General features: G+C 46.6%; 11 protein-coding genes across 11 annotated transcripts; 7 read left to right on the forward strand and 4 right to left on the reverse strand.

The window, feature by feature from the left end:
• Positions 1-1,994: 1,994 nt before the first annotated feature.
• On the reverse strand, positions 1,995-2,897 carry MCYG_01247 (uncharacterized protein; the record flags this gene model as incomplete). The annotated part of the gene is made up of 1 exon (XM_002851097.1): positions 1,995-2,897. The coding sequence occupies one exon, from the start codon at positions 2,895-2,897 to the stop codon at positions 1,995-1,997; it is 903 nt and encodes a 300-aa protein (XP_002851143.1).
• Positions 2,898-4,763: 1,866 nt separating this feature from the next.
• MCYG_01248 (uncharacterized protein) lies at positions 4,764-5,102 on the forward strand (the record flags this gene model as incomplete). Its single annotated transcript, XM_002851098.1, has 1 exon — positions 4,764-5,102. One exon carries the CDS (start codon positions 4,764-4,766, stop codon positions 5,100-5,102), a length of 339 nt encoding a protein of 112 aa, XP_002851144.1.
• A 391-nt stretch (positions 5,103-5,493) lies between these two features.
• MCYG_01249 (uncharacterized protein) lies at positions 5,494-6,101 on the forward strand (the record flags this gene model as incomplete). Its single annotated transcript, XM_002851099.1, has 2 exons — positions 5,494-5,617; positions 5,866-6,101. The coding sequence occupies 2 exons, from the start codon at positions 5,494-5,496 to the stop codon at positions 6,099-6,101; spliced, it is 360 nt and encodes a 119-aa protein (XP_002851145.1).
• A 2,261-nt stretch (positions 6,102-8,362) lies between these two features.
• On the forward strand, positions 8,363-9,170 carry MCYG_01250 (conserved hypothetical protein; the record flags this gene model as incomplete). The annotated part of the gene is made up of 5 exons (XM_002851100.1): positions 8,363-8,495; positions 8,542-8,616; positions 8,705-8,756; positions 8,834-8,892; positions 8,965-9,170. 5 exons carry the CDS (start codon positions 8,363-8,365, stop codon positions 9,168-9,170), a joined length of 525 nt encoding a protein of 174 aa, XP_002851146.1.
• A 999-nt stretch (positions 9,171-10,169) lies between these two features.
• MCYG_01251 (carnitine acetyl transferase) lies at positions 10,170-12,818 on the forward strand (the record flags this gene model as incomplete). Its single annotated transcript, XM_002851101.1, has 4 exons — positions 10,170-10,590; positions 10,647-10,676; positions 10,743-12,596; positions 12,691-12,818. 4 exons carry the CDS (start codon positions 10,170-10,172, stop codon positions 12,816-12,818), a joined length of 2,433 nt encoding a protein of 810 aa, XP_002851147.1.
• Positions 12,819-14,244: 1,426 nt separating this feature from the next.
• MCYG_01252 (DNA damage-responsive transcriptional repressor RPH1) lies at positions 14,245-18,576 on the forward strand (the record flags this gene model as incomplete). Its single annotated transcript, XM_002851102.1, has 5 exons — positions 14,245-14,457; positions 14,536-14,633; positions 14,742-15,634; positions 15,699-16,743; positions 16,812-18,576. The coding sequence occupies 5 exons, from the start codon at positions 14,245-14,247 to the stop codon at positions 18,574-18,576; spliced, it is 4,014 nt and encodes a 1,337-aa protein (XP_002851148.1).
• Positions 18,577-20,160: 1,584 nt separating this feature from the next.
• Positions 20,161-21,764, forward strand: MCYG_01253 (conserved hypothetical protein; the record flags this gene model as incomplete). The annotated part of the gene is made up of 3 exons (XM_002851103.1): positions 20,161-21,219; positions 21,249-21,489; positions 21,526-21,764. 3 exons carry the CDS (start codon positions 20,161-20,163, stop codon positions 21,762-21,764), a joined length of 1,539 nt encoding a protein of 512 aa, XP_002851149.1.
• A 4-nt stretch (positions 21,765-21,768) lies between these two features.
• MCYG_01254 (uncharacterized protein) lies at positions 21,769-23,114 on the reverse strand (the record flags this gene model as incomplete). The annotated part of the gene is made up of 7 exons (XM_002851104.1): positions 21,769-21,985; positions 22,054-22,258; positions 22,314-22,437; positions 22,470-22,544; positions 22,584-22,741; positions 22,769-22,975; positions 23,018-23,114. 7 exons carry the CDS (start codon positions 23,112-23,114, stop codon positions 21,769-21,771), a joined length of 1,083 nt encoding a protein of 360 aa, XP_002851150.1.
• A 1,152-nt stretch (positions 23,115-24,266) lies between these two features.
• MCYG_01255 (conserved hypothetical protein) lies at positions 24,267-24,829 on the reverse strand (the record flags this gene model as incomplete). The annotated part of the gene is made up of 2 exons (XM_002851105.1): positions 24,267-24,617; positions 24,665-24,829. The coding sequence occupies 2 exons, from the start codon at positions 24,827-24,829 to the stop codon at positions 24,267-24,269; spliced, it is 516 nt and encodes a 171-aa protein (XP_002851151.1).
• A 555-nt stretch (positions 24,830-25,384) lies between these two features.
• MCYG_01256 (uncharacterized protein) lies at positions 25,385-25,959 on the forward strand (the record flags this gene model as incomplete). Its single annotated transcript, XM_002851106.1, has 2 exons — positions 25,385-25,480; positions 25,555-25,959. The coding sequence occupies 2 exons, from the start codon at positions 25,385-25,387 to the stop codon at positions 25,957-25,959; spliced, it is 501 nt and encodes a 166-aa protein (XP_002851152.1).
• A 17-nt stretch (positions 25,960-25,976) lies between these two features.
• MCYG_01257 (uncharacterized protein) lies at positions 25,977-26,927 on the reverse strand (the record flags this gene model as incomplete). The annotated part of the gene is made up of 6 exons (XM_002851107.1): positions 25,977-26,068; positions 26,122-26,177; positions 26,234-26,379; positions 26,401-26,468; positions 26,521-26,647; positions 26,748-26,927. 6 exons carry the CDS (start codon positions 26,925-26,927, stop codon positions 25,977-25,979), a joined length of 669 nt encoding a protein of 222 aa, XP_002851153.1.
• Positions 26,928-27,117: the final 190 nt, after the last annotated feature.

The raw sequence follows: 27,117 nt of genomic DNA on the forward strand, positions 1-27,117 counted from the left end.
TCGATATAATATACCGCTGCTCGTATAGGGCTCTATGACCTGGGAAGAAAGAGAGATCAAGGCTGGGGTCGCAGCAGTAACTTACAGCGGATACGTATTAAGTATAACTATGCTCTGTAATACTGCGTTAGCTATATGCAATCCCCCTAGAAACAAGGCTGATGGCGCCTACCGCGAAGGATGGGAGGACGAGAGAGCTGTATATCGAGCATCCCGTCTGCTTACTTAGTCACTTCTCTTCGTCTTCTGAGGCTAATAGCTATGCTCCGTTCAAGGTCTTCTTCTAGCCACAAAATGCGAAGAAGTTCGATTTTTCGTTGAAGTTCAAAGTTGGACGTTAATTTGGCCTTTTTGGGCGAAGGAGGAAGAGGGCGGTATTGTCTCATACAAAGGTGGCTTTAAAATACGAGTGTACTTTTAATTATTAGAAATTTACTGCAAATTATAAGTACTTGTTTGTGTAATATTACAGTAATACACATACCAACCCTAGTCAAGGATGTTTCACCAAAGTTAAACTTATGTAAACTTACAAGAAGAGGAAGAAGAGGAAGAAGACGATGATAAAAAGGGGAAAAAAAAGGAGAAAGAGAATATGATGAAGATGTGTAGTATTTGAGGCTGTCACTGTCGTACAGTTAAACCACATCTCTCATGAAGGAGCTTTGCAAAAGGGCTCACATCAAGGGAGAATGTATACCACGTAAAACCAAACCCCTGAGCCACCAAGTATGCTCCCGTCTGCTGCATATACATACATACATAATACCTTATTTAAGTATGGAGTACTCCGTACTATGTAAGTACATGGCATGTCCGTATATATCTACTATGTATGGACAGCTGGCGGTGGGTCATGGGCCTCTCAAACGTGAAGCCGAGATTGCTCTGCACGTCCTTAACTCAGTGAACAGTCATGATAGACAGTTCCACACACGCAATATAGCAAACTGAACTGCTTAGCTCGTATATATACGGAGTAATATTAGTTGTGCATATTTTCACGGGGTCGTCCCAGCTTAACTCTCGCTCTGCAGAGGTCCCATGCTTCGAATCTCATCATGAACAAGGGTGGTGACCATAACCTCCCCAGTAAGATCTGCCAGACTTCCCTGTCTATATCGTTCTCCGCATTATTATATATGGCCCAAAGCGCTGCCTCAGGCCAGCCTCTGGAGACGACGGAGGCAACTGATACCCGCAATTGAAACAAATATTTACATGATCTATGTGTTCCTGGCTGAGCAACTTGACACAATCTGTGCCAGTGTATCTAATTCTATGCACGCTAGCTGCCCCTAAGCCGACTCTTACTATATAAATCTTTCCATTACCTCTTTCGAGCGAATAATAAGCATGGAGGTTTCATCAGGCTGTTTTCCACATATTATGATAAGAAAAAGATATCGATTTAGTGGTAGGGTACCCTATTACATATAGCGCCTCTGGTCCCCCGGTTCTATTATCTACCCGTTAAGGACTGATATGTAGCTGTAGAAGAAAGATAAATCGTGAACAATGAAATTTATGTCTAATTAATATGAGTACAAACACAGCGTCGTTGCCACTTTCGGGTATATACCAAGAACGATTTTTTCTCTTCAAAAACGATCCGACGGCCAAAAAAGGTACAAGAATAAACACAATGGATGAGTCGTGTCATTGAAATGAAAGAATTAATAATCAAGTAGATGAGCTGAACCTCTGAGGCTGATAAAGAAAAGAAAAGCCACAGAACGATCCTTAAAAGGTATAAACAAACATCAAAGTATCATGCATTCCTAGTCTCTTTTAAAAACGGGTCGAAGTAGACTCTTCGGTGACCTGTGCTATCTCAAAATCCCGGGGGACGCTGGCAAAAGTTGTAACACTATAGATGCCTTAGTATTGTGTTGTTGCTTCGAGCAGTATAGTTAAATCAAGGGAGAACTTACAGAGAAGAGCCAACGCACTTTGCCATGTCAGCGGCACCGTTCTTGACGCATTCATTGAGTTCAGTTGCCGAGAACACCACCAGCAACGTTGCCGACACCATTGCCGGTAACGGAGCCAACAAGTTGACCAGCAGTGCCAGTAACACCTCCGACAGCTGGAAGTTGACGCTTCTGAGGTGTGACCATGTTTCCAACGACGTTCATGGCCTGGCCAGTTGCGCTGGAGCCAGTCTTCAAAGCCTCACCGCCGGTGTTGGCACCAACGATGCTACCAGCTCTTCCAAGGGTGTTTTCAGAGATAGTACCGACAATACCACTAACACCCTCCACACGCTTAACGACTCCACCGAGAGCACCTCCGCCAACGACATTACCCACGAGACCAGTTGCAGTGCCAACAACACCAGTGACTCCGTTCACATTAGGTAGCTGGCGTCTGACAGAGTTCGTAACACCGCCGACAGTCTGGCCGGCGGCACCCTGGACAGCGCCGCTGGCAACGTCGACGGTCCCGTCGGTTGCTCCACCGACAATATCACGGGAGAAAACCCCACCAGAAATATCGCCGACGGTGCCCTGGGTAACTTCGTTGGCAACATTGATGTCCCCGGTCTCTCCCTTAATAAAGTCACGCTTGACAACTCCGTTGGTAGCACCGTTGACAGTGCCGCCAGCAACTGCGTGGGCAGCCTGGCCGGCAACGACAACAGTTCCACCAGTGGTTTGGCCAACGATATCACGCTTGACAGCTCCGTTGGTGGCACCATCGACAGTACCACCGGCGGCTCCATGCACAGCGCCGCCGGCAACACCAACAGTCTGGCCAGCGGTTTGACCAACAATATCACGGCTAGCAATTCCTGGAGCGACGTTGTTGACAGTTCTAACAGGGCCGGCTCCTCCTGGGACATTGCTACCTACTCCACCGACAATGGTAGGGGCAGCCATGGCAGAGCTGGCCATCACGGCCGAAAAGACGATTGAGAAACGCATTTCGAGTTTGTTATGTGAAGGAATGTGGTTTCAAAGGAAAAGAAAAGGGAACCAGCAGGAAATGACTGAAGAGACTGGAAGAGATTGAAGGAATGACTGAATGTCTCAAGTTGGTTGCTGGATAGAAGAGAAAAAAAATAGAATTGTACCCAGAAGGGCTTTGCCATCCTTTTATGTTTTCCATCCTTCTCCAGCCCTCTTTCGATATGTCACCCTTCACTCACCCGTCATTGCAGATCCAGGCAACAGCTCGTGTCTCCTTTTTTTGGAGGCGTACCCTCTAGTGCGACCAAAATAAAAAGAATAACCGTTGTCTTTTCGTGTTATTCGCCGCATATTCGATCCGCATAGACACTACTATGGACATTTTCCCGAAGCTGGTAGTCCACGTCTGCAAAGCTGCTAGTCACGTCTGCAAGAGCCCACTTCCGGCTCCACTCCCCTTGTCACTTTTCATATCAATAGCCCAAAACCTATTCCAACGGGAGGTCTTTGCTCCCAGGATCCGGAAGACACACACTGCTGCCATATACATCACTTTTGCCGCCCTGGATATACGGTGTGAATCCCAGCTGTAGCGTATAGGTCGCAACAGCAACAACAACAACAACAACAACATCAGCAGCATCACTCGCTTTGGGCTTCCCAACTCCTCTTCATAGCCACCTGCGGGATATCACTGTCGTCGCCATCGTCTTTTTGCGCTGGGTTCAAAAGAATAATGTGGCTTTGGCGATCTGCGATCTATAGAAAAACTGAGTTTGTGGGGCAAAAGGGGTAAAAGACTATTGGCTCCACCAGACGGGCCAACTTTGAGAGAGGAGCACCACAACCAACGTCGACAATCATGATCAAAGAGTACGGAGTATCAGTTAAGGGGTTTTGGTGATAGGCATGAGCATGCCAAAGGGGAATGACTTTCTCCAGCCTTGTTCTCTGGATGTTGCTGGGGTAGGTGCATATCTATCCCACGTTCAGCAGTCCCACTAGTATTCTCACCGACATCTTTATCATCACACCGAACTATGCGCTTTCCATACACCTACTGAATGTACGGAGTATATAACTACTACATAGTGCAGTTATAGAGCAAGCTGGCTATTATAGTATGTATGTAAGCACTGTGTACTTTGTTCTCTAGACGTCACCAAATTTCCCGATCTGGTATAGCGTGCCAAGTCGGGAAAAGAGCTTGCTAGTGCGAGACGCTATAGATGGCCTCTTCTCGCCGCTTTAAAGTACGAATTATGTCAGCCACGCTCCGTTCTAGAAATTTAATGCCGCATTTGCTGCGCGCCCTCGCATCTACACAAACACCCAATAAAACACATGGTTACTGGATGAATAATACTTCTCAGAACATAGTGAAGTCGTCCCTAGCAGCCGTAGGAGGCTCGTCTCAGACTCCTTGCTTTCGCGTCTGGTGGAATGGGTAAATCTAATGCGTAGAGAGAGGGTAAGTTTTCACAATGGATAATTACCAGAGATTCGTCATGTCTCAATTTTTCGAGCCACCGCCAAACCTTTCTCAGGTCACCATTTCGCTTTGCACCATATTGCACCAATCCTTTTTCCCGACACTACCGGAAAGATAGACGTTCAATCCAGTCCTTTCCAGGGAAGCATGAGCTATACCGCTATATTACATGCTCATTCTACGCATACTGACCATCGCGCTGCCATCCAGTTCCGAAAAGAAAAGCAAGACCTCTCAGGAGTCACTGAGGCTAGCCGCATCCATGGCTCAATTTTGCCTATGGTTACGTACCAGGGCATGAAGGGCTCTTTGTGTATACATTACCCTTTACAGAAGGGACACCGTATATCAGTGTCTTAATGTCTTCTGAGGACTTTAAACTGCCGCTCAAGAAGAAGATGGTGACTCTCATGGACCTTGCAGACCTTGGTAGTCGGGGAGCCAGAGCGAACACTACCATATCCGATAGTGTCATGTTCGAACTCACCTCCACTCTTGATGGAATCCACCATATAGTCGATAACTACGATTTTCGAAACACAACTCTCAGAAGCAGCATATCTGCTTGCATCGGCAAACTCCCACCCCGGCTACATGATCTCGCTGCTCTTCCCGTCACCCTTACCCACCAGGATCTCGCCCCATTCAATTACCTTATTGACAAACCCACGGGCCGCGTCCAGGCTGTACTAGACTAGGATGGCGCTGTATACCTTCCAGTTGGGCCAAATTTCATTTCATGGATAATCGTTTCGGTTCATGGCCCCTAAAGGTTGATAGAATACGGGGGATCGTCAGAAACTCGAAACGGCTTTTACGGTCGGGCTATGGCTAGTCTTGCTGCACAGGAATTCGTGGAAATAATAAAAGAGCAACTGGAATCATAGAAAGCGATTGGGATGCTATTGTATTGCGTAGAGCGGCCTCTCAACTTCAAGACGAACGAGGTAAGCCCTATCTAGATGGACATCTTCAAGGGTTATCCTTCATGAACGAGTCTATATTCTTTTTTAGCTAAATATCCAGACGGGATCGTGATGCGTGCGAGTCTTAGGCCGTGTATATTCGAAATACTACATAGTAAGAGCCATGTCGGTTTCCGAGGTAATAGGGAAGTCCCAAAGAATGATTGCCCTAGGCAACCCCATCTTCATTGGCATGGAAGCTCCACCCAGTGATGACAGGTTCACTCATCTCGATCTCTTACTCGGGAGTAAGGTGGAGGGGAATACCGATAGTGTTGTGTCCACTAGAATGGGCGAACTCAATGTAGTCTTCCCTGCCAGCAGGGCTGGGCAAGCTTATCTGCATCAATACTCGAAAGACACCTTGGTATAGCAGACTCGGGGGATTGGACCTCATAGAACATCCCAGTCCCGCCTTGAAGTGTATCTTGGCGATGAAGAAGCCCAGCTCTTAGCTTCATATGCATGCTATGCCTGATAAATATATCCGTAATAGCTATCAAGATTGCCTTGTCCACCTTTCTTCTCCTGTTCTTCAAAGATCTTGCTTGCACTGAAAGATGGAGCCTCCGAGACGGCACTTTCTACCGCGACTGCTATTATATTGGCGGGAATCACTGTTTAATCATTGGTGTTAGCGATTACTGCGTGCATCATGGCGGTAAATCTAGAAGTATATATGCGTTCTCTATGTACACCGATGAGGGTAAGGCGCAAAATATGCTCGGGTGATGTGCGGTACCTTTTCGTGATGTGGAGATAGGAAGCCCACACGATGAGTTGAGGGGGGTTATTAGTATGTTTTTTGAGGAAATTTGCGCTGAGCAAGCAGCGTAGGCTGGGGGAGAATGGAATGAAAGAAATGTACCGATAGATTCCGGCGAGGCTCTACTATCCATGGGGCAGGATGGCATTCTGCTTTGCTATTCGACAATATCGGCGTCGTAGACCTGGTGGTGAACGTATACGCCAAGAACTTTATGCCCTGTATGAACGTTGAATGTGAGGGCACCACGAAAATGAAGGTATTACTATGTGATGCAGAGGCTGTTCAAGCCAGTTTCCCATCTCTGCGAGTAATATCACCTTAACTTTCTGTCGCGGAAGCGTTCTCCCGAAGCAACACAAGATAACGCCTGCCAAGTTAATTCCCTACCCTTATTCCATACAGCTAGAGGGTCCGAGCTAGATTAATCAAGGTTGAGACAAAGTCTGGTGGGTATTATGAATGTAAGAAGCCAATTACGTAGTCCGAAACCAGCCCATCTCTCGACTTTCTTCATCAATTGTGCTTTCGAGTGTCCAACGAGTGAGGATGGAAGTATGGTTCTCATCGTTCTTTCATTTTAATTGGTCTTTTCTGCAGACCAAACGCTCCAGCTTTTTATCCTTCAGGCTTTCAAGGGGGGCGGCTGGTGGTGTACAAGGCCAAACCGCCATCAACTTGGGACATCCGCCACTGAATTATCAATAGCCTCGATAGCGGCTTTGCCTTAATATTAGCTAAAGTTTTTTCTATCCCTTGTTTTCATGGTATCACTATGGGGGGAAGTGGGACACTTCAAAGCTAGTGCTGCATGCTGGTGAGCCAGTGGAGACAGACATATAAATGCTCTAAGGATGGAGTAAGACATGGTGACTGGCGAGCATCCTTGATACGGATATATAGGCACGACCTTTACTGCAGTCAGCAACAAAAATAATACAGGCAAACAGATAATGTATTTAGGAGAATATACCCTATATACGGCAAGATCTTCTAGGGAGCGCACGTTGTGCTCGCATACTTCCAGGCTAGCAAGATATGCGGCTTCTTTAGATCCCTCAAACTTGTGCGCATTTTTCAACGTTGGCAAGTTGACAGCCGCCATCCAGGAACAAGATTTGAAAGTTAGGTTTCAAGGCTTGGATGTTACTACGGCGTGGCTTGCTTGCTTGTTTATCTCCTAAACTTCTTCATCTCCTATAAAGCTTTATCCAAGGTACCTTCGATCGTCGCTTAGTCATCCATACCGAGTTTATGGATCATAGTTAATCCGTGTCAAAAAAGGGGGCACGAGCTTCCTGCACCCCCAAATGTGGAAATGTCAAATATAACCAGTCTCTCTACCACCAATTGGTGCGGACTCGCCTTTCAACAACTGCCAATAAATATATTAAACACCCAGGCTGCTTACAACCAATAACGATGAATCTTAAAGAAATGATCTTACTAGAGCTTGCTTTATGATGCAAAGACCGCAGCCTATGGCCTATCAGTGCCTTCGGGGCGTTGCGGTACACTACTAGTACTTCAGCGGTCGAATAACTGACTGCTTCTCAAACACATAAATGACATTTCACAAGTATCCTCTATACCTACTCTCATTTGCTAATGAGGTCGTGGGATCAATGTTAGTTATAAGTAAATTTGTTCTCTAATTGGAGGATATGTCATTCCTGGATCTAGAACTAATATTCCTACTTGGCTTCTTTATTGAGCTTGAGTAAAACTCTTGAAAAAGCTGGTCGGGTTATCCCTGTGATAGCGATAACTAGCTAGTTTCATGCATGGAAAAGGTTGGGAAGGTTACATAGTAAGGCACTGAGTAGTTAAATATAGCCTCGGTCAAATTCTGCCGCGGCAACAACCTTTCGTCCGAGCTCTCCAAGAACTTGCTTCATACATTGATATGCCCATAGCCCCCAAAATTTCTCTCGACTTTCTTGAGTTTTCATTGTATAATTCTCTATTTTTTGTTGGCGCATCGGGATATGACAGACCTTGAAGCAAAGCAAAGGGCCAGGGAGTCAGTCGAGACTTTCCTTAAGGTGTAAGCCAACTCTTGGACATACATCCATCAACTAACCTCTAGGTACTGACGTTCTTACAGGTATGGAGACTTAACCATAGAGAAGAACTATCAAGTATATAATACCCTTCATAAAATGCTGTTGGCCGAAAAGTAGTCGGAGCACACAATTGCATCGTTATTTCTATTATTAAATGGAATATGGTTACTGATACCTCTCCCCAACAGGGTTATGATAGAAAGTTCTTTGAAGATATCCGCCTCATTGATGTCGACCCTTCAGGGGGAGCGACTTGGGAGATGGATGTGACGGAATACTGGTCAAATTTAAATGGTACTAACATCTCCATGTTTCTTGATTTCTTTTCGATACTGTATAGCAGCTGAGAGAAGGGATTTAACCAAGTATCATGATGTAGGAGTCATGCATGGAGGTGCTTATGCTGTGATCTTTGGTGCGTTGAGACCTTCATCTAGCCTACCTTTTTTTTTTTTTCGAGTCACTACGAGAGGCGGCCAATTAATACACCCATTCAATTAAAGATATGTGCACTGCTATATCTATGAATCCGATAACCAAGCCCGGGTACTGGTAGTACGTCGTTCTCCCTTCCGTTTTGCTTTAATAACGCTGATGAATTTCCCTTTCTGCGGCTTTGTAATGTCATGCAGTTTCCTTCAAGGCGTCTCACGTTCACTGAACTTGTCCTATCTTAAGGGTATACCGACTGGTATGTCTGCAGCAGCTATATTGATCTCTCCTAGGCTCTTGGGGCTGCTGTTACTAACACGGGTGATTACAGGAACTACAATTCGAATTAAATGTACCACCCTGCAACACGGAAGAACGATGGCGATGCTTCGTGGTGTCATAGAATCAGTAGACGGGAAGATCGTGTACGCAACAGCAGAGCACCATAAGGTTGCTACTCCTGCGAAGCCGGAATTTGCGGAACGTCTAATGAAAGAACGAGAGAAGGTTGCACTTAGGCGAAGGGAGAAACTGTGAAAAATATAGATATAGCTATCTTTCTCCTCACTTGTTAGATATAGTTATGTAACTATTGCTGAGAGTGGCATTACTGCAGATGTTTAATTTAGATATCTCCATTTCACCTACATGTTATTGTATCGTAGAAGTGATAACTGGGCAGTGTAACCCTCAAATCACGGTATGGTGCTTGCTTGCAGGGTAGGGTTACGATGCAAAGTTACGTGAAGGCTGGGGAGGCGCTTAAAGAAATGCTGCCTTCGCACATCTCCGCCATCCCGACTCCATCCTCGGCAAGCATGAGATAGTTCATGATGATATCTATTTACTAGCTGCATCACTTTTGTTTCTGCATATAATAACGCTAGAAGGCTGTACAGGATAATATTCATATTAACATATAATCCATTAAAAGTGAGTGCAGTAAGTTATGGCATCTTACGGCTTTTTCTTAAGTTTCAATACAACAAATTCAAGTTGGGCTCTCGCCTGCTAGTTCTCTTTCGGGGGATGCCATCCACTTTACATGCAGTGCCATCTATCTTACATACCCTCCACACTTGTCAACCCTTTCCGCTGCTACCTGACGCTCACATGGACGGCCAGAGAAGCTGAGCGAAAGAGAAGAAGCTCGTGATCTCATCTCGTGGGTCACAGCCGCGGGGTTTGGCTACGAGCTCCGTTTCTGTGAAGCGGCGAGGATGCACCATGGTTAATATCCCATAAATATATATCATCCCTTGCATCACATTTCTCTCGTCAATACCCTTTAGTTGGTGTTCGTCGCTACCTCTTTATTGCCGTTGCGCGCTATCCATGAAAATATATAACCCCAGCAAATAGCCCCAAATGCCGTCATTTAGCTTCCATGACTGTCACTATTTCTACCACAGTGCTTTACGGCTTTATCCATCCCTACTCTAGTTTTTGCTCGATTTATTCGATACCTGGTTCCCTTTTTTAAGAAAGAAAAAGAAAAATTATTATAATCCTGTTTCTTTGGTGCAATACTTATTCATGGCATCCCAGGTTTTCAGCCGTATAGGGTGCCTTGGTGATTCTCATAACGATACGCAGAGACGCTCAGTCTCCCCTTCTCCTAAACTATCACCCACAATTAGATCCATGGGCAACAACGGCGGAGATATGTCAACATCCAACGAGACTCCCCTGGACGGAGAAGTTAGCAATGTAGACGAGCCAGCCGAAAGCAAAGGGATTACCTTTGCGAACCAGAACTCGTTGCCCAAGCTACCTATACCAGACCTCGAGTCGACTTGTGCAAAGTATCTGGAGACTCTAGCCCCACTGCAGAGCCCAGAAGAACGTGTAGCAACAAAAGCTGCAGTGAAAGAATTCATGGAGGTCGAAGGGCCTGAACTTCAGGAAAAGCTGAAGAAATATGCTACTTCAAAGTCCAGCTATATAGAACAATTTTGTAGGTACTGGCAATGGCAACGGTGAAATTGTGTGCTGAGCTGACTGCCGGAACAGGGTATGACTCTTATCTGAATTTTGATAACCGTGAGAAAGACCTGTCTGAAGCTTCCCTCATAACCAGGGCCATAATAAACTAAAATGGTTGATTAGCTGTTGTCCTCAACTTGAACCCGTTCTTTCTGCTGGCGGACGATCCAACACCAGCAAGAAACAATCAAGTAACGAGAGCTGCCTCCCTGGTTGTTTCTGCCTTGTCGTTTGTTCGTGCCGTACGCAAAGAGGAGCTTGCACCGGATACGGTACGCGGCAAACCGCTTTGCATGTTCCAATACTCGCGGTTATTTGGAACGGCACGAGTTCCAACACCTCATGGATGCGTGATTGGTCAAGACTCTTCATCGAGACATCTCGTTGTACTATGCCGGGGTCAGTTCTACTGGTTCGACGTCCTGGATGAAAACAACGACCACCTGATGAGTGAAAAAGATATCTCGATGAATCTCAAGGTGATTATTGATGATGCACAGCAGACACCAGCTCAGGAGGCGGCTAAAGGGGCTGTAGGTGTCTTGAGTACAGAGAATAGGAAAGTATGGTCAAAGCTGAGAGATATTTTGACCCATGATGCCACCTCAAACAATGCAGAATGCCTGAATATCGTTGACACTGCCTTGTTTGTTCTCTGTTTAGATTCTACGGAGCCCTCCAACGTGGCGGAACTCTGTGGAAACATGCTCTGTGGCACAAGTGAGATTGTTCGAGGGGTGCAGATTGGAACGTGCATGAACAGATGGTACGATAAGCTACAGATTATCGTGTGCAAAAACGGCAGCGCAGGGATTAACTTTGAACATACTGGTGTGGATGGTCATACCGTCCTTCGCTTTGCTAGCGATGTTTACACGGATACCATCCTTCGTTTTGCCAGGACTATCAACGGCCAAGCACCGAGCCTATGGGCATCTAGCAGCCCTACACCATGCAAACGCAACACGGCTAACAGTCTAGACGATGCCAGTACGACGCCTCACAAGCTCGAATGGGATATGGGGCCTGAATTAAGTACGGCTCTGCGGTTCGCTGAATCTCATCTCGCAGACCTGCTGCGCCAGCATGAGTTCGAGGCCCTGGACTTCGCCGGGTATGGGAAGAATTTTATAACTAGCATGGGCTTCTCGCCAGATGCATTTGTGCAGATGGCGTTCCAAGCAGCTTATTATGGGCTGTACGGACGTATCGAGACGACGTATGAACCCGCGATGACGAAGTTCTTCCTGCACGGAAGGACGGAGGCGATTCGCACAGTCTCCGCCGAATCAACGGAGTTTGTTAAGACGTTTTGGGGCGATAACCCGGCGATAGAGAAGGTGAAGGCCCTGAAAAGGGCGTGTGAGAAACATGTAGATTCAACGAGGACATGTTCGAAGGGATTGGGCCAGGACAGGCATCTTTACGCACTCTACTGTCTTTGGCAGAGGTCCTTTGGGGATGGCACTGCGGTGTTGGTTAGTACAGACGACCAGTCGTCCGCAGTTGATACACCAGAGGAGGTGCATATCAGCACGCCCAGCTCCCGCAGCAGCCGTCAGCCACCGAGGACACCTGCGCTGTTCAGCGACCCAGGCTGGGAGAGAATCAATAACACAATTCTCTCGACATCGAACTGTGGGAACCCGTCACTTCGACATTTTGGATTTGGACCGACGTCCGGTGACGGGTTCGGAATTGGATACATCATCAAGGAGGACACTATATCCATCTGCGCGTCCTCTAAACATCGACAGACCAGCAGATTCATGGACACGCTGGATTTATATCTGGTTGAGATCCGCAAATTACTGCGAGCAACAGACCAATCGAGAGAGAAACGCAAGGCGACCGTCTCCGTTTCCGCACAGAACCAGGCCGCAGGGAAGTCCGAACGAAAGGGAAGAGTGATCAGGACGGAATCCCTGGGCGACATGGATGGCATGGAGAGTGGTGACGACGATGGGATGGGCGGCTGTACGTTCAGTTCCTCATATTTTAATCTTTTCTTCTTCTTTCTTTTTCTTTTTTTTTTTCTTTTCTATCTGATGACTAACTTTGGAGCGTCTAGATGGATTCTTCGATGCGGGAATGCTCCTGCATGCGCTCAAAGAAGTGAGAACGGGTGAGAAGGAGGACGGCAAGGCATCGTCTCCCCGACGCCTGGTGGGAAAGAGCCTGAAGCTCAACGAATACTAGTTGGAGGGTGGGAATAAACGAGGAGACGGCGGATAAATGCTTTAAAACATGAGTGGTCGAACAGCATAGAATACTGCATATACTTCTTGTCTGTTTCCCCGCGATATAAACTGTAAGACATGAGGGGACCCAGTCATCCGATTTTTTCTTTGCCTGCATGACATCTGACCACCGTTAGTAATTGGGCAAATATGCGGTCGCATTTGGAGGTGATGCGTTGTCCTTTCTCCTTCTCCTCCTGTTCTTCTTCCTCTTCTTCGTCTTCTTATCTGAAATGTCTTTTTTTTTTCTTTCTCCTTTTTCTTTGCTTTTTATCTGATTAAGAAATTAAACTTTTCTCTTTATCTAATCAGCAAAACGAACCATCACATGACACTTATTACGTCATCATTAAAGCAGCCACTTCTTTTGCCGTAAACAGTCTAGCACAGCTGATAATTACCCGATAAGGACTAGCGCCATCCCTTGGTCAGCCAATTGCCTGATTCGGGCTTTTCGACGCCCAAGGAAAAACTTCTTGCAACTCCAAGCAAAACTTCAACTTCAACTTCTTCTTTTTTCTCTTGCTATACAATCGCTGCAAGGAGAAACTATAACAGACGCTGTGAGAAGTGCTGAGAGTTGGGCGCTGTGGTGCTTTGTCGCTGGTCCTCGCATATATGGATGGTGGTTGTCAGGCATTGAACTGGCAGGGGACACAACGGAAAAAGGGTACTTCCAGACCCTGCGATAATTAACAAACCACCAAACCGCATATTAACAAGGGCCTTGGGTCGGAACCAGCAACGACCAATCTAACCTTTCAAGTTCTTCACTCTTCTCAAACCCCCCAAAAAGGGAGCTGGCTTCAAGACCTCTTCCCTCCAATGGTGTCTTTGCCGCTCTCTCCTCGCCGTACCATCTGAAGTTCGGATCTCACCCTTCCAAGAGGAAAAAAAACCCATCAACCAGTCATCAGTGCAGACTCGGCTGTCTCGAGTTTCTGTTTTTTTTTTCTCCTTTACCCTCACGTACTAAGTGACCCATAACACCCGGAAGTAACCCGCATAATCAATCCTGGTCGACTTCTTCTGCCCAACCATATTTACTACACTGCACGTCTTTGCTGCTTCCAACATACGTCCTTAACCTGATCCTACGCCATACATCGTTTCCTTCCTAGCTTCTCTTGTCAACCACGAGACGTTTCTCGGGGAGGTGAGAATCGATCGATCTCACCTCGTTGTTCACAGTACGTTGGCGCCTATTTTTCCGTCGATCGTCGCCTTCTCAACAATATTAGGGCAGTGCTAGGGCTAACAAGGGAGAAGGAGAAGGTAAAAAAAAAAACAAGTGAGCAAAAAGCAGAACCAAGCAGAACTATCTAGGCAAGAAAGAAAGGGAAAGAAAGGTGCGACACATGTTCGCATAGATCGGCCTACCAGTCATGGCGGAACAACGTAGTGTTCCAGGCGGCAACACAGCTGCGTCGATGACCCCACCTGCCAGTGCCGACGGAGAGAAGATGCATTCTCATAGTATCAATTCCTCCTCTACTTCACCTCGTCCTTCCATCGAGGATGACGGTACCTCTTCCATTCTGGACGATATTCAACCAGACCATTATTATGAGGGTGGGAGAATCCCGGTCTTCAAGCCGGTTCGTTGCATACCATAACTACCCTGCGTAAGCCTTCTTTTTACCATGATGTACTAATTCTGAGTGTATTCTTTCTAGACCATGGACCAGTTTCGAGATTTTCGGGCCTTCATTAGCTGTATTGATAAATATGGCATGAAGTCGGGAATTGTCAAAGTGGTTCCTCCAAAGGAGTGGTGAGTACTGCAGGCTTCAAGGGCATATCATTGGCTTTGCAACACACTCTAGAACCACACTCTTTTGACTGGCTTAAACTTGTCTTGCTAACTCTTGACAACGAACAGGACGGAGTCACTTCCCGCCCTAGATGAAGCCGTCAAGACTATCCGTATCAAGAACCCTATCGTCCAAGAATTCACGGGGTCTCACGGAACCTTCACTCAGGCAAATATTGAGAAACAGCGGTCATATAACCTTCCACAGTGGAAAGCCTTGTCTGAAGAAATTAGCCACCAGCCTCCTGCCCGACGTGGAGAGAGGCGTTGGACTCAGGGAAAGGCTCGAGGTGCAGCCAAAGGACAGACTAATAAGCCTGAAACCCAGAAACGCAAACCAGCTGCAAACAAGCGTAAGTCCAGTGAGGAACTTCCCGAACACCAGGATGATGGTGAAGGATCCAAGCCTGAAAGCCCGCCCACCCCGGTGTCTCCAGTGTCCAAACCCGTCAAAGCTAAATCCGAGGAATTAAGTGATGGGGAACCATTACCAGCCCCCAAGCCAAAGGGCAGACAACCCAAGACTGTCTCTGCTCGTCGGAAAAATAACCGGGATGAGCATGATGACTATATTGATGAAGAAGCTTTCATCGATTTTGACTATCGTCTCTCCAGTAACGAAGAGTTCACCGCCGAAAGGTGTGAGGAACTCGAAACCGCTTATTGGAAGTCTCTTATGTATAACAATCCCATGTACGGTGCTGATATGCCGGGTTCTTTGTTTGATGACGCCGTAACTTCATGGAATGTTGCCAACCTGCCAAATCTCCTGGATGTTCTCGGCCAAAAAGTCCCTGGTGTGAATACTGCTTATGTCTACCTTGGCATGTGGAAGGCCACTTTTGCTTGGCATCTAGAAGATGTTGATCTTTACAGTATTAACTACATCCACTTTGGTGCTCCAAAGCAGTGGTACAGCATCTCACAGGAAGACCTCCCACGTTTCGAGGCTGCGATGCGGAGTAAGTCCCGATGTCTGATATTTCATACTGGACGTGCAACCGTGACAGCTAACCACGAACACAGGTATCTGGCCAACGGATTCGAAGAACTGCAGTCAGTTCTTACGCCACAAGACTTACCTGATTTCCCCTACCGTCCTCAAGTCACAGTACGGCATCACCGCGAATAAGCTAGTTCATTATGAAGGCGAGTTCGTCATCACCTTCCCGTATGGTTATCACTCTGGGTTCAACTTGGGATACAACTGTGCAGAGTCAGTCAATTTTGCCACGGAAAGTTGGCTTGATTATGCCCGTATTGCCAAGAAATGCCACTGTGAAACGGACACCGTCTGGATCGATGTTGAAGAAATTGAACGAAAGCTACGGGGCGAGTCTACTCCTGAGTACTACGATGAGATTAGAAGTGAGCAGTATGAAGGTGCCTCTGACCTTCTTACTCCCCCTCGGAGCGTCCCGGAAAAATCTACAAGACCAAGGAAAAGGAAGGTTGATGGCACAGAATCTAAATCCAAGCGTGCCAAGTTGCATTTAGATTACCCCAAGAAACCACCTTGTGTGCTGTGTCCAAATAGTATGGATTACGAGGAACTTTTGCCCACTGAGGGCGGCCTATCACAAGCCCATAGACGCTGCGCCTTATTCATTGAAGAGACCTCCATCCTCAAAGATGACCTTGGCCGCGAAGTTGTCTGCGATATCGATAAGATCCCCAAAGCCCGTATGGGGTTAAAATGCTTGTTTTGCCGCGAGGTAAAAGGCGCTTGTTTCCAGTGTATGTATGGAAAATGCGCCAGGGCATATCATCCAACATGTGCGTTACTTGCTGGTGTGCAGGTAGAATTTGGCGAGACTTCAGTTGTTGCAGACGACGGCCAGGAGTACTCGGTTCCTGCCATTGACCTAAAATGCAAGTACCATCGCCAGAAACGATTTGGCTCCTTGCCGTCGCAGTCACTCGATACGGACTCCAAAGTTATGGAGACGGCTCTCAAACTGAAGCCAGGAGACTTGATGCAATTCCAGGCTGATAAGGAGATCAATGGAGCCGTGGTGTTGGAGAACCGCCCATCGGAGCGCTCATTGATGTTGAAAGTGCTTCCACGAGGGTAAGTATTTTTACATTATTATTTCTGACCACGGACTAACCGTACTTCTTTTCTTCGTTTCCTTTTAGTGACGTGATCGAGCTTCCATACCGGTGGACCTTAATAGTTAAAAAGACAAACTTTCCCCCACTACCTCCAAACATCCTACCACTCCCTGCCCATCTCTCTCGAAAGCCCAGCCTGAGAAACGGTTCGGACTCCTCCATGCCCTCTCATGGAATGGTATTCGGTGATACTTCCTCGGGTTACCGCTGGGAGGACTTTATTTGCGAGCAACCCCCATTTAATCCGGACGCGTGTGCAGTTGATCTGACAAAACCGGAGACACTATGGTATTATATGGGCAAGTCCTCCACGGACTGCCGTGCTCAGTATACCCATAATGTGGATATTTCAATTCATAACCCTAGGTCTAATTTCCTTGAGAGTGTAAGGACACTTAGAGCACCCACTGCTCCGGCTAAGGCACCCGGTCGTCCCCCTGTGTACAATTCGAGCCCAGTTATTTCCAGTGCGCCATCCTTGCCCCGGCCACTTCTAGGATCGACAACTACAACGGCGCCACCAGCGCCAGCCCAAACTGCAAGAGCAGCGTCTCCGGCAAAGTCCCAGGCTTCCAATCCGCAGACTAATGATAGTCTTCCTGTGTGGAGCCCAAACGACAGTGCAATGAAGTCCACTATGGCCCGTAGACTTATTGCCTCTATTACTGAACATGCCAATGCAACTGCTGGATATACTATTGTGAATCCTGACTTTGTGGTGCAGACGCTTCTAGGAGATGATACTTCGCCAATTCCGAAGAACGGCTTGGAAAAGCTCAGAACGTCCATGTCCGAATCACAGGTTCCTATTCGATCCGTAGATGGAACGGTCTCCTACCAACCCTTGAACATGGAGGCTGATGACGTCGACCATCTCATTCGAATGCTTCGTTTCGCCGTGAACAGCCTCACTAGCGTCGTTAATGTACCGGAGAAACCCAAGGCCCCCGAGCAACAGCCAGTAGTAGCACAAGAGCCTGCAAAAATCCTCCAGCCCCCACCACAAGAACCCGCCGCCCAATCAATCACCGGAAGGTGGACGTACCTGGAAATACAACGGCGTCAAGCGCCACCGGTCTACTGCTCGCCATATGCACCCGGGTTTGGGTTTTCGGAATATGCCAAGGAAGAATATGGACTAGTAGGAACTCCGCAATCATCTCGAAAAGAGCCTTTAGCAGCGGACTATTTTGCTAAGCTATCTCCAGAAGACCAGGAAAAGATAGTCCAGGCTTGTGGGCCGGTTCCCCCAGCCTCGGAAAGCTTCTCAACCCTGGATGGCTCGATAATAGCAACTCATGGCCCTGCAAACCAGAATCTCCTATTCCCTACGACAGAAACTACTGCGCCTAATATATCCGCGGCCATGATCCCAGATAGCCACCTCCATCCACTATCCGCGTTCGATGTGGCCCTCCGCGCCGACTCTCCTGCTTCGAGTTTCAACCGTGTCCCACTCCACTACCAATCTCCTCAGGAATTCGGAAGCCACATAGATCACGAATCCTCATTGCTACCACGCCATCTCCATGACCACCATGATCTCTTCGGTGATCAACAAGCAAACACACGGTTTTGGCAGAGGAGTGTGCCGTGGAATGATGTTGATACTCAGTCCCATGATGAGGAGCATAGGCCATTTTTTGGTCCTCATCTACGCCCACCAGGGCACGAGTACGCTTCATCGGACATGGAATTTGGCAAGGGGCCTGGATCACTTCATTCAATGGATATGGCTGGATTTGGTTTCGATGGGCCGGATGATCTCTTACCAGACCCTAGCCCATAAGAATTCATCTACTCATTGCCTGGCAACTCATGCTGTACTTGATTACTCTCTGCCCGTAATGGCATGCACATACCTCGGTTCTCGCGCATGTTTCATCACGTCAATACTTCTTACCTTCGTTAAATATGTTTTACGATAGAGCCTCTTTTGTTTCCTTTTTTGAATTTCATACGTTGCCTGTCGCCAATTGGCTTAATTTCGGCAATTCCGTCTACTTGTACCTGTCCAATGGGCCCGGCGGGATAAATCCTTTTGCTTGTGGTTTCCATACACCCCCGTGAGCCAAAAAATACCTAGGACCCTATCCATTTCTTCTTCCTCCTTCAGATATTCGACAGCGAAGAAAACAAAGCTTCAACAACTCTTGTCTAGTTCTTCCGCCCCCGGTTCCCGTCTTCCTAATCTTGCCAGGACGGCTTCAACAATGCTACATATAAAAAAGGATTCCAACCCGTGCGATCCATTCTCTCCAACGATGACTATCACTCCCACCCATTACATCCATGAACCCACGACAATGCCATTACGAATACCACAGTCTCCTTAGTCCCTTGTGTACATTTGCGTTCATGAAGCGTTTCGCTCCCACTATATTCATTATGCCAATGTTTTACAAAAAAAGAAGATAAAAAGCTTGTTTTCATGACACCCCAGTTGTACTTTCCCATACACTTCTAGCCCCATTCCTTCTTCCCCTTTCCCTCACCCTATCTATGGTCTCATAGCCTCCCCTTAAATGGCATGCATCAATGCACTCCAACCTCTCGGTGGTTCTTAACAAGAGAGAAAAAGCCCCATCTCTACCCGTCCTTTTCCCCTGGTTGATTTGTATGTTCCAATTTCCCCACCGATCTACCCCCAGACATCTCCTTTTTTCTTTTAAAACCCGTCTGCTTATTCTATGTTCCTTTCTTGGTTTGCGGCTCCATTTCATTCCTGTTGCTTCTATTCTTTTTAGTCCTCGGGATTTTCACCGCCAGGTTGAATGCAGAGGAAATGAAAAGATGGAATTACACAACAAGAATGTCGAGAGTAAGCGAAGGAAACGGAATTTATCAAAATAAGCGCCTGTTTCTTAAGGCACATCCAAAAAACAATAAAATTTTCTTCAATGACTTCTATCATTCCCATAAGCATCTCGTACCCTTCGTAGTCCTAATAAATATCCCAATAGTTCGGAAGACTTCTATGAGTGAATAGGGAATATTAGCGACCTATTTCTCATGCAACCAAATATATTCACTCAAACTACATGGCAACGGCTAGAGTCACTAACAACCAATGCATTCCTAGCGGTGAGATTTTACTAGAATCGTGAACAGGAGACTCATAGCAGGAACTTGTCCATCGAATTATTCATATGAGTTAGTGTTCGGCAGTAACCTTGGTGGAAAGACTTGAAATCGGTGACCGTTCCAAGAGAAGCAAACTCCTATATAAATATACCCTTCCTCACTCTATTACGGCCACCTTCTACTTTCCACAATATACTCATATTTCTAGAACCTTCGTTCCTTTCAATACCCCTTAAGAAAGAGGCCAGAAACAAACCCACTATTTGATTTTTGCCTGTGTCTCCTTAATATGTCATTTTTCAAAGGCATCCACTTCCGACATCGAGCTAGCAGTAGTGATAATGATAGTTCACCTGATAATGGAGACGCATCCCAAGCAAATACACCGCTCATAGGTAGACGGCGCCAAGCTAGGGGGGATGGCAACAAAGCTATAATGGCTACAGCCCTGAGGGAGCACCCTGATGACATCAAGCAGAGCGTCCACGCCGTAAAGACCTTCCTTGCGGCACGCTTAGCGGTGAAATGCCACTCTTGCAGATCAAATATTACTGATAACTTTTGTGTCAGAGACTGGATGCGCCGTTGGCCAGAAGGCGCCCAAGGTAATCCCAAAAAGGGGTGTTACCTCTGTGCAGCAACCTGCTCTAGCTGTAAGGCTCTAACATGCCTTGGCTGCGGCAGGAAAGTTCGGCAATCCAAAAACCCCCATGAAATTGAAGGGTATTATATAGACTGGTGCTGCGGTGACGGGAGGCTGTTTGGGATATGGCTTCTGCTGGCAAGATATGACAGGGTCGAGATACGCTGGCAGGCATCCTCGTCTACTACAGAGAATACATACACCTTAGCTCGGGACAAAAACGGTGAGAGTAGCCGGAAGACACAGGATTCAAGAGGTATTGGGTACGCGGATAACAGCAGGATCCGCTATAGCCCCTTTGCGACTCTTTTTTATGACGGGCCAGGATCGCCGTCTGTATCGTTGAATAGGCCCTTGCGGTTTCGGGGCAGCGACGAGAGGGAAGATGAATTTGTAGGTAAGGTATTCGACTTCGTTGGCCGGATGATACCTGGACCTGCGAACAAGAATCTGCCTTCTGAGCTTCACGCAATGTTGCAGCTTGGGCTGCTTCTGGACAAGGTTGCCGATTTACTCAGAAACGACTCCTTGGACAACGTGACGAAGCGCAGACATGTATACAAAGCCGCCTTTGGCCTTGTTGCAAAATTGGGTTCGCATCCAGACTTGATTGATCTCGTCAAGGGGGCCAGGTATCATAAGCAGCAGACTCCTGGCCTCAAACCCCTTTCTTCATCAAAGCCACTGCATGAAAGTCCTCCGCTTGTGCTTGGGGAAAAGATTGAAACAGCTAGCTCGACAAAGCACTATTGTCCTTGAGTCTGCTGAGAGCCACGATCTTACCACTCGCAGTGGAGAGGATCTGTTTAGCTGCTGTGAGAGCATCCTTTCTATCTACACTACCATTTCAGAGGATGGGGCTGCGTAGGGTGGCGTCGAGGCCAGCCCACAAGCAAGCCCTCACGAGAAGTGGGAAGCCTTTCACCAGGAGCATGGAGTTTCCCGGGACGAGGGAGTCCTTGAGACGAGCCATGCGTACTATGGTAGAGCTCTGGCCATGATGTATTCGAGCACGGAGATACGTGGAGAAGATCCAACCGCAGATAGTTGCTGCTGGCATGCTACATTGGTTGTTCAAACCAAGACGGAGACATGGAATCTGGGAGAAAGAGATCCGGGCACATTTCCGGTATAATGAAGCTAAAATACTCGCAAACTTCGAGAAATGGGCAAAAGAAAACCCAGTACTCAAATTTCAGGGCCTTGTCCAGGAGTTGAAACGTGGGATAGAGGACATCAACCGGCGTTAACTAGTTAACCAGCTAGTTTTGTTTCTTCTTGGTGATAGTAACTTGTCAAATAACCAGAACCGGTCTCTCTGCCGCCAATCAGCGCGGACTCGCCTTTTTGGCCGAATGGCAGATTCTGACAGATTGTTATCAAGCCAGACTCTGTCCCTATATAAAAGTACGCAGAAAGGTGGTTACTAACAGCCTCTGCAAGACACAACGGAGCAGTAAAATCTCGGAGGCTGTAGGGAGACCGCAGCCTGTGCCTGTTAGCAGCGAAAAAGAATCTGAGCGCCGCGGATACACATACTATAGAAGCACGCTCAGGCCACGGCCCTTTCCCGCAACAAAGTCGTCGAATGGGATGGCGGGGACTACACCCATCCGGGTCCTCGCGAGGGCCATGAGGATGGCTCTTTGCTCGTCTGGGATCGTTAAGCTCTTGAAGAGAGAGTGCGCCCATTTGATATCGCTGATGTCTTCAACAGCAAACTCGTCTATTACCATGTCAGCGCCTTGATGAAATATTTATAGAAATGCCATCATAACACATGGGAGGGGGGGCCTTACAGAAAGCATTATCCTTGAAGCTAAAGCCAGGAATCGTGGGACAGCAGGTTAGATAGTCGTCATCACTCATGTCAAACGCTGCTGCGCCATCGCTCTTCACCCGCTCTCTTTCTCTCTGCATCTGCTCATCATGAAGTGCGTCTAAGTCGGTATAACAAGCTCATCGAGCTCCTCCTTCACCGTTTCCTTGTCAATATACCTCCGCGTTGCCTTATCCCACCTGCAAACCAGCTAGCTAGGAAGAGGCGTGCGGAAAAAGGGGCCGTACACTTGTTCAACCCTTTTGAACTCGAGCTTGGAGCCAAGTGGCGCGATCGCAGGCTTAGGTTTGGGTGCAGGAGTTTCCTCGGATTGAACCACGGTGGGGCCAACCTTGAGCTCCTGGAGGACTTCCATTAGGAGATCTTTCAATCCGGCCAGGGGGGCATCTTACTCCCTTTTATGCTGCAAAGAACGGAAACAACCATTCCTAGATTGTATCAAGTTCTCCTCGCTCGCATGGGTATTGACCTGCACCATGCAGCCGTGGCCATCCCCAGAACAGCTCTCTTCTAGATATGAGGTATTATGTGCGAGTTTTATGGCTTGCATGAGAGTTAGTTGGCCAGTGCATAAATTCCAATTTAAGGGAACTAACCAGCCTGGAACGACAAGGTCACCATCTCTTGGTACATGATGGAACTGCCTTGTATTTTCCTAAGAACAAGAGCCAATGAGTCTTTCTCTCGTCGAGATGGCTACGAAAGTGTTACCAACGAAGAGCTTGTGTCCTTGCTTCGTTTTGCTCGAGAAACTGTCCATGGTCTTGAAAGGAACGACAAATCGAGGTTAAATTCTATCTATCTAACGAAGTCAACGAAAGTGTATATAAACTGCAGAAGAGCTTCGGAAACGTTAAGATCCTCGGGCGTCTAGATGACAAGGCAATACGGCTTGTAGTTGCTGCAGGCATTAGCTTCACATACCTCCTCTGCCATAATAACGAAGTCTACCCGTGGTGTATTGAAGTTGGGCCACACTTTTGTTCGGATAGGACGGTTTACTATGAGTTGTTAGACAAAGTAATTGCGAAATAATTGTAAAGACTGAACTGACAATATACCCCGTTTTAGCACAGACGAATAATCGCTCACCCGTATCTACATATATCAATAGTCTATCAACTATTTATAAAAAGCAAGAAAGTGAACCGGATATAGAATTTATCGTTAGCGGTAAGGCTAACTTTCTACTCTTCTCGACGCCTTTATTAGATATTATATTCGAATGATGGCCGTGCAGATCGCATGTGGGTTCTTTTACTTCACAGAAAGCGGGTGGTTAAGATGCTAAAAAGTATAAAATTTAGATGCGACACAACTTTGTCCAGCCTTGGCAGTCAGGCACAGAACGTTCTAGAACTACATGCCTTAAACAATGCTTAGATTCTCAGATATTACAATAGCAGCACGATTAAAGGAAAAACTCTATAGTACGACAATGACCCAGCAAACGTTATTCTGCGCGTTCCAGCGGTAGGCAATTGTAAATAACTTGGTATTATCTCCCCACGCTAAGTCTAAGCTAAGTAAAGACGATGGTAGATGCTTAGAATATAGGGAGCAGGGCCAATGAACTGTCGATATTCGTAAATTAATGTTCCTATGATATAATCGCCCGAACTTTTTCTTCCAACCCACACCAATTACTCAAACACGGCTCAGTATCCTTTTGGCAACTGGGATCAGGATTATGATATACCTCTATTTGGAAATTGGGATCAAAACTATGTCATGCCCCAACTATCCGTCTCACCGACCTTCAACGAGGCACAGGGTTTCGGCAACTGGGACCAGAACTATAATACAGCTCCATCTAGTCGCACCCCACTTAGCCAGCTTCACCCCTAATTTTTTTTTTTTTTTTTGGTTGGTGGGAGGGGGGATATGGGTTCCATGGCCAAATTCATAGTTTTTATTTATTATAAACCAGAGTCTCAAATGCACCACCGCCCCCGGGAGAATGAAAATAGATTAAATCGCCTCGCCATATCACAGCGTCGCCTGCTCTTAAATCAAGAGCAACTGGGTGTGAACATGTCATTGGCTCATTCTTTCTAGAACCTGCATAGAACGTGTACCAGCCGTTATTGGAATTGAGGTTCGTGAGCGCGATCGTAACGTATACTTCGCCTTCTTCTGCTGTTTTTAATTTACTTGGGTCTGCGTCCGTCTCTCGAAAAATGCCAGCGAAAATATAGTTGGGTTTTAAAGGAATGGGCTTCGGTTTCAATAATTCAATGAGAGCGACCTTGTCTGCATCCTTCTAACTGTCAGTAAGTCACTAAACGTTCTCAAGCGGGCTTCACAGACGCTAATAAATTTATCTCTTATTACATGACACTCATACGGTACTTCATATGCGTCATACTTTTCTCGCCGATGCTGGGTTTGCTTTGGCAGCGCGTCTGCTCCCTTCTTAACGAGATCGCTAGGAACAGCGTTTCTGATGACCTCGAATCCAAGGGTGCTTGCCATGGTGAGAAATTGGGTAGGGAATGAGAGTAATCACGACGCAAATATAAAGGCTAGTTGACTTCCTTTGTTTAGCGGAATGCAAAGCTGGAGCTGCCCCTCATATATCACGTACGGGATCTTTTGGTATGTTTATTGAGGGGCTGAAGAGAATGATGCTGATAGCCCACCCAAGGCGGTAAAAAGCGGCAGTAAATGCTTATCTGAATTATTTATCAGAATCTACCACTACACTAAAAGGAGTGAGCCCACACTAATAGTAGGCAGATGTTGAAGTTTTGACATTATTCTATCACCTGACCCCCACTCATCTACACCTGATACATCAATATATCCGCCTTTTTCATCGGCCGATATTCTTGATGCAACTGGCCCATCCGCACTTTAACCCCTGGTACTTGAATCCAACTTGTCGGCTACAGATCAGTCGCGTCGTCCTTTTTGTTTGGCTCGAATGCCACATATTCCTGACAAACTTTATCAAGCGGGAGGCCGCCATGTTTTGATCTCGTCCAATTGAGATTTGTAGACCAAGTATGCATGAGCCTGTAAGACACCATGTATAACAGATATACGTCTCAAATGGGCGATGAGCTTGATGCTAACTGCGCGCCTCCCTTTCCACAAACATCCCTATTCGGATCTAGCAAGGATGTAAATTCTTGTACTTCCGGAGCCCTACACTAGGTAGTCTAGTCTATCAGTTCATATACCCTATAGGGATATAGCTGGGCGCATTGATACCTCGAGATATAAATCGCGCTGCCGTGTCCACCTTCGATGGATCCCCCACTCCCATATTCACCAGTGATACTCTCGATACATACAAACTTCTTGTCTCCATGCTGCCCCGTCGTCCTCCAAAATACCTCTCCTCTGACCGCCACAGATATGACGAAGAAGATACACTCTCCACCGCGCCTACGCTGGTCGACGATACCGAGACTATTCGAACACTCATGGCTGATCAGCCATTTGTCTTGCATGAGGATCCCTCAGACCCACACGATACGGTGGTGATTCGATCCGCACCATTTCGTAAATTCCTCGAAGAGAATGGAAATCGTATGGGATTTGTTGCCAGCGTTCCGTGGCTAGTCACAGTTCTAGCAAATCACAATCCACAGGAATAAAAGAATTTACTTCTGAACTACAAGAAATCATTGTAGGTGGTCAAGAGAATCCTGAAAACCCTCAAGCTAACTATTGTAATAGATAAACATCCGCCTATCAAAAGAAAGGCTCGAATTTAGAAACCAACTACATGATTCAAAAAGAGTCTCGATAAAGTGAACAAGGAGATTGAAAGTATGCTTTCGTGGAGCTATATGCGATTCTTCTATTAAATGCACTCACTAACATATAAGTTCTAGAAATTCTTAATAAGGGAGCTGGAGGAGACTCGACTAGAGAGAATGAAAGAGAGCAATCAAATGAGATCTCGGACAGGGTGCTGGAGGTTGACAATATAACCTGCAACGAAAGAGGCCAAGCCCTTGTCCTGAAGGTGAGAGAGATAGCAAGTGCCAGAAGAAGGACTCTGGGTCACCAGTGTAAACTCAGGTGGAAAATATATATTGGGTGGTATAAAAGAGTAGGAAAGCCGAGGAATAATCACAACTAAGCATATTTGGATACACGCCTGCTCGTGTTGGCGTTTTGAACTTTAATTAGTCATTGTTACGTAAACATACTCAGAAAGTTAATTGTTGGAACCGGTGTTTGGCTTGAGCTCATTGTCTCCTTTGGTTCATTGAATGCCTCGACGCAATAAGACCTTTCCTTGAAGAAATTACCACAGGTCTCGGTGATAGAAGGATTCTATCAACAGCTATTAGTGTGCTATCTCTTAAGAACACAACGTTTAAGATAGGAAGGCCACCTACCCATCGTCTAAAATCATCCAGTGTTATATCCCAACTAGCTGGTATACTTTACAAGTAATTGACCCATCATTGTCGTACCACCAGCTACAGTATGGTGTTGTGTTGGGGTCATGTTGATACTTTGGCTCCCAATCTCTTCTGAGCTTCCCATTTTTTGCGAGAGCACCTGATATGGCTAGAAGAGACAGGACGATAACGCATTTATTGCCAACCATTTTTTATGAAAACTGTGGAGGATATTTCCTGCTGGAGATAGCAAAAGAAGACGATGCTGATAGCTACCAAAGGGCTAGACCGTCCCAGGCTTTTTTATAACTACACATAAGAGGAAGCTAATAATCCTTCTGCTGTCTAACTATTCTATGAATTGAGCGAGCGTTGATACATCTCACTAGTTAGTTACTG

Source organism: Microsporum canis, genomic scaffold (genome assembly GCF_000151145.1).
Source record: "Microsporum canis CBS 113480 supercont1.1 genomic scaffold, whole genome shotgun sequence".
In the NCBI taxonomy this organism is placed as follows: Eukaryota; Fungi; Ascomycota; class Eurotiomycetes; order Onygenales; family Arthrodermataceae; genus Microsporum; species Microsporum canis.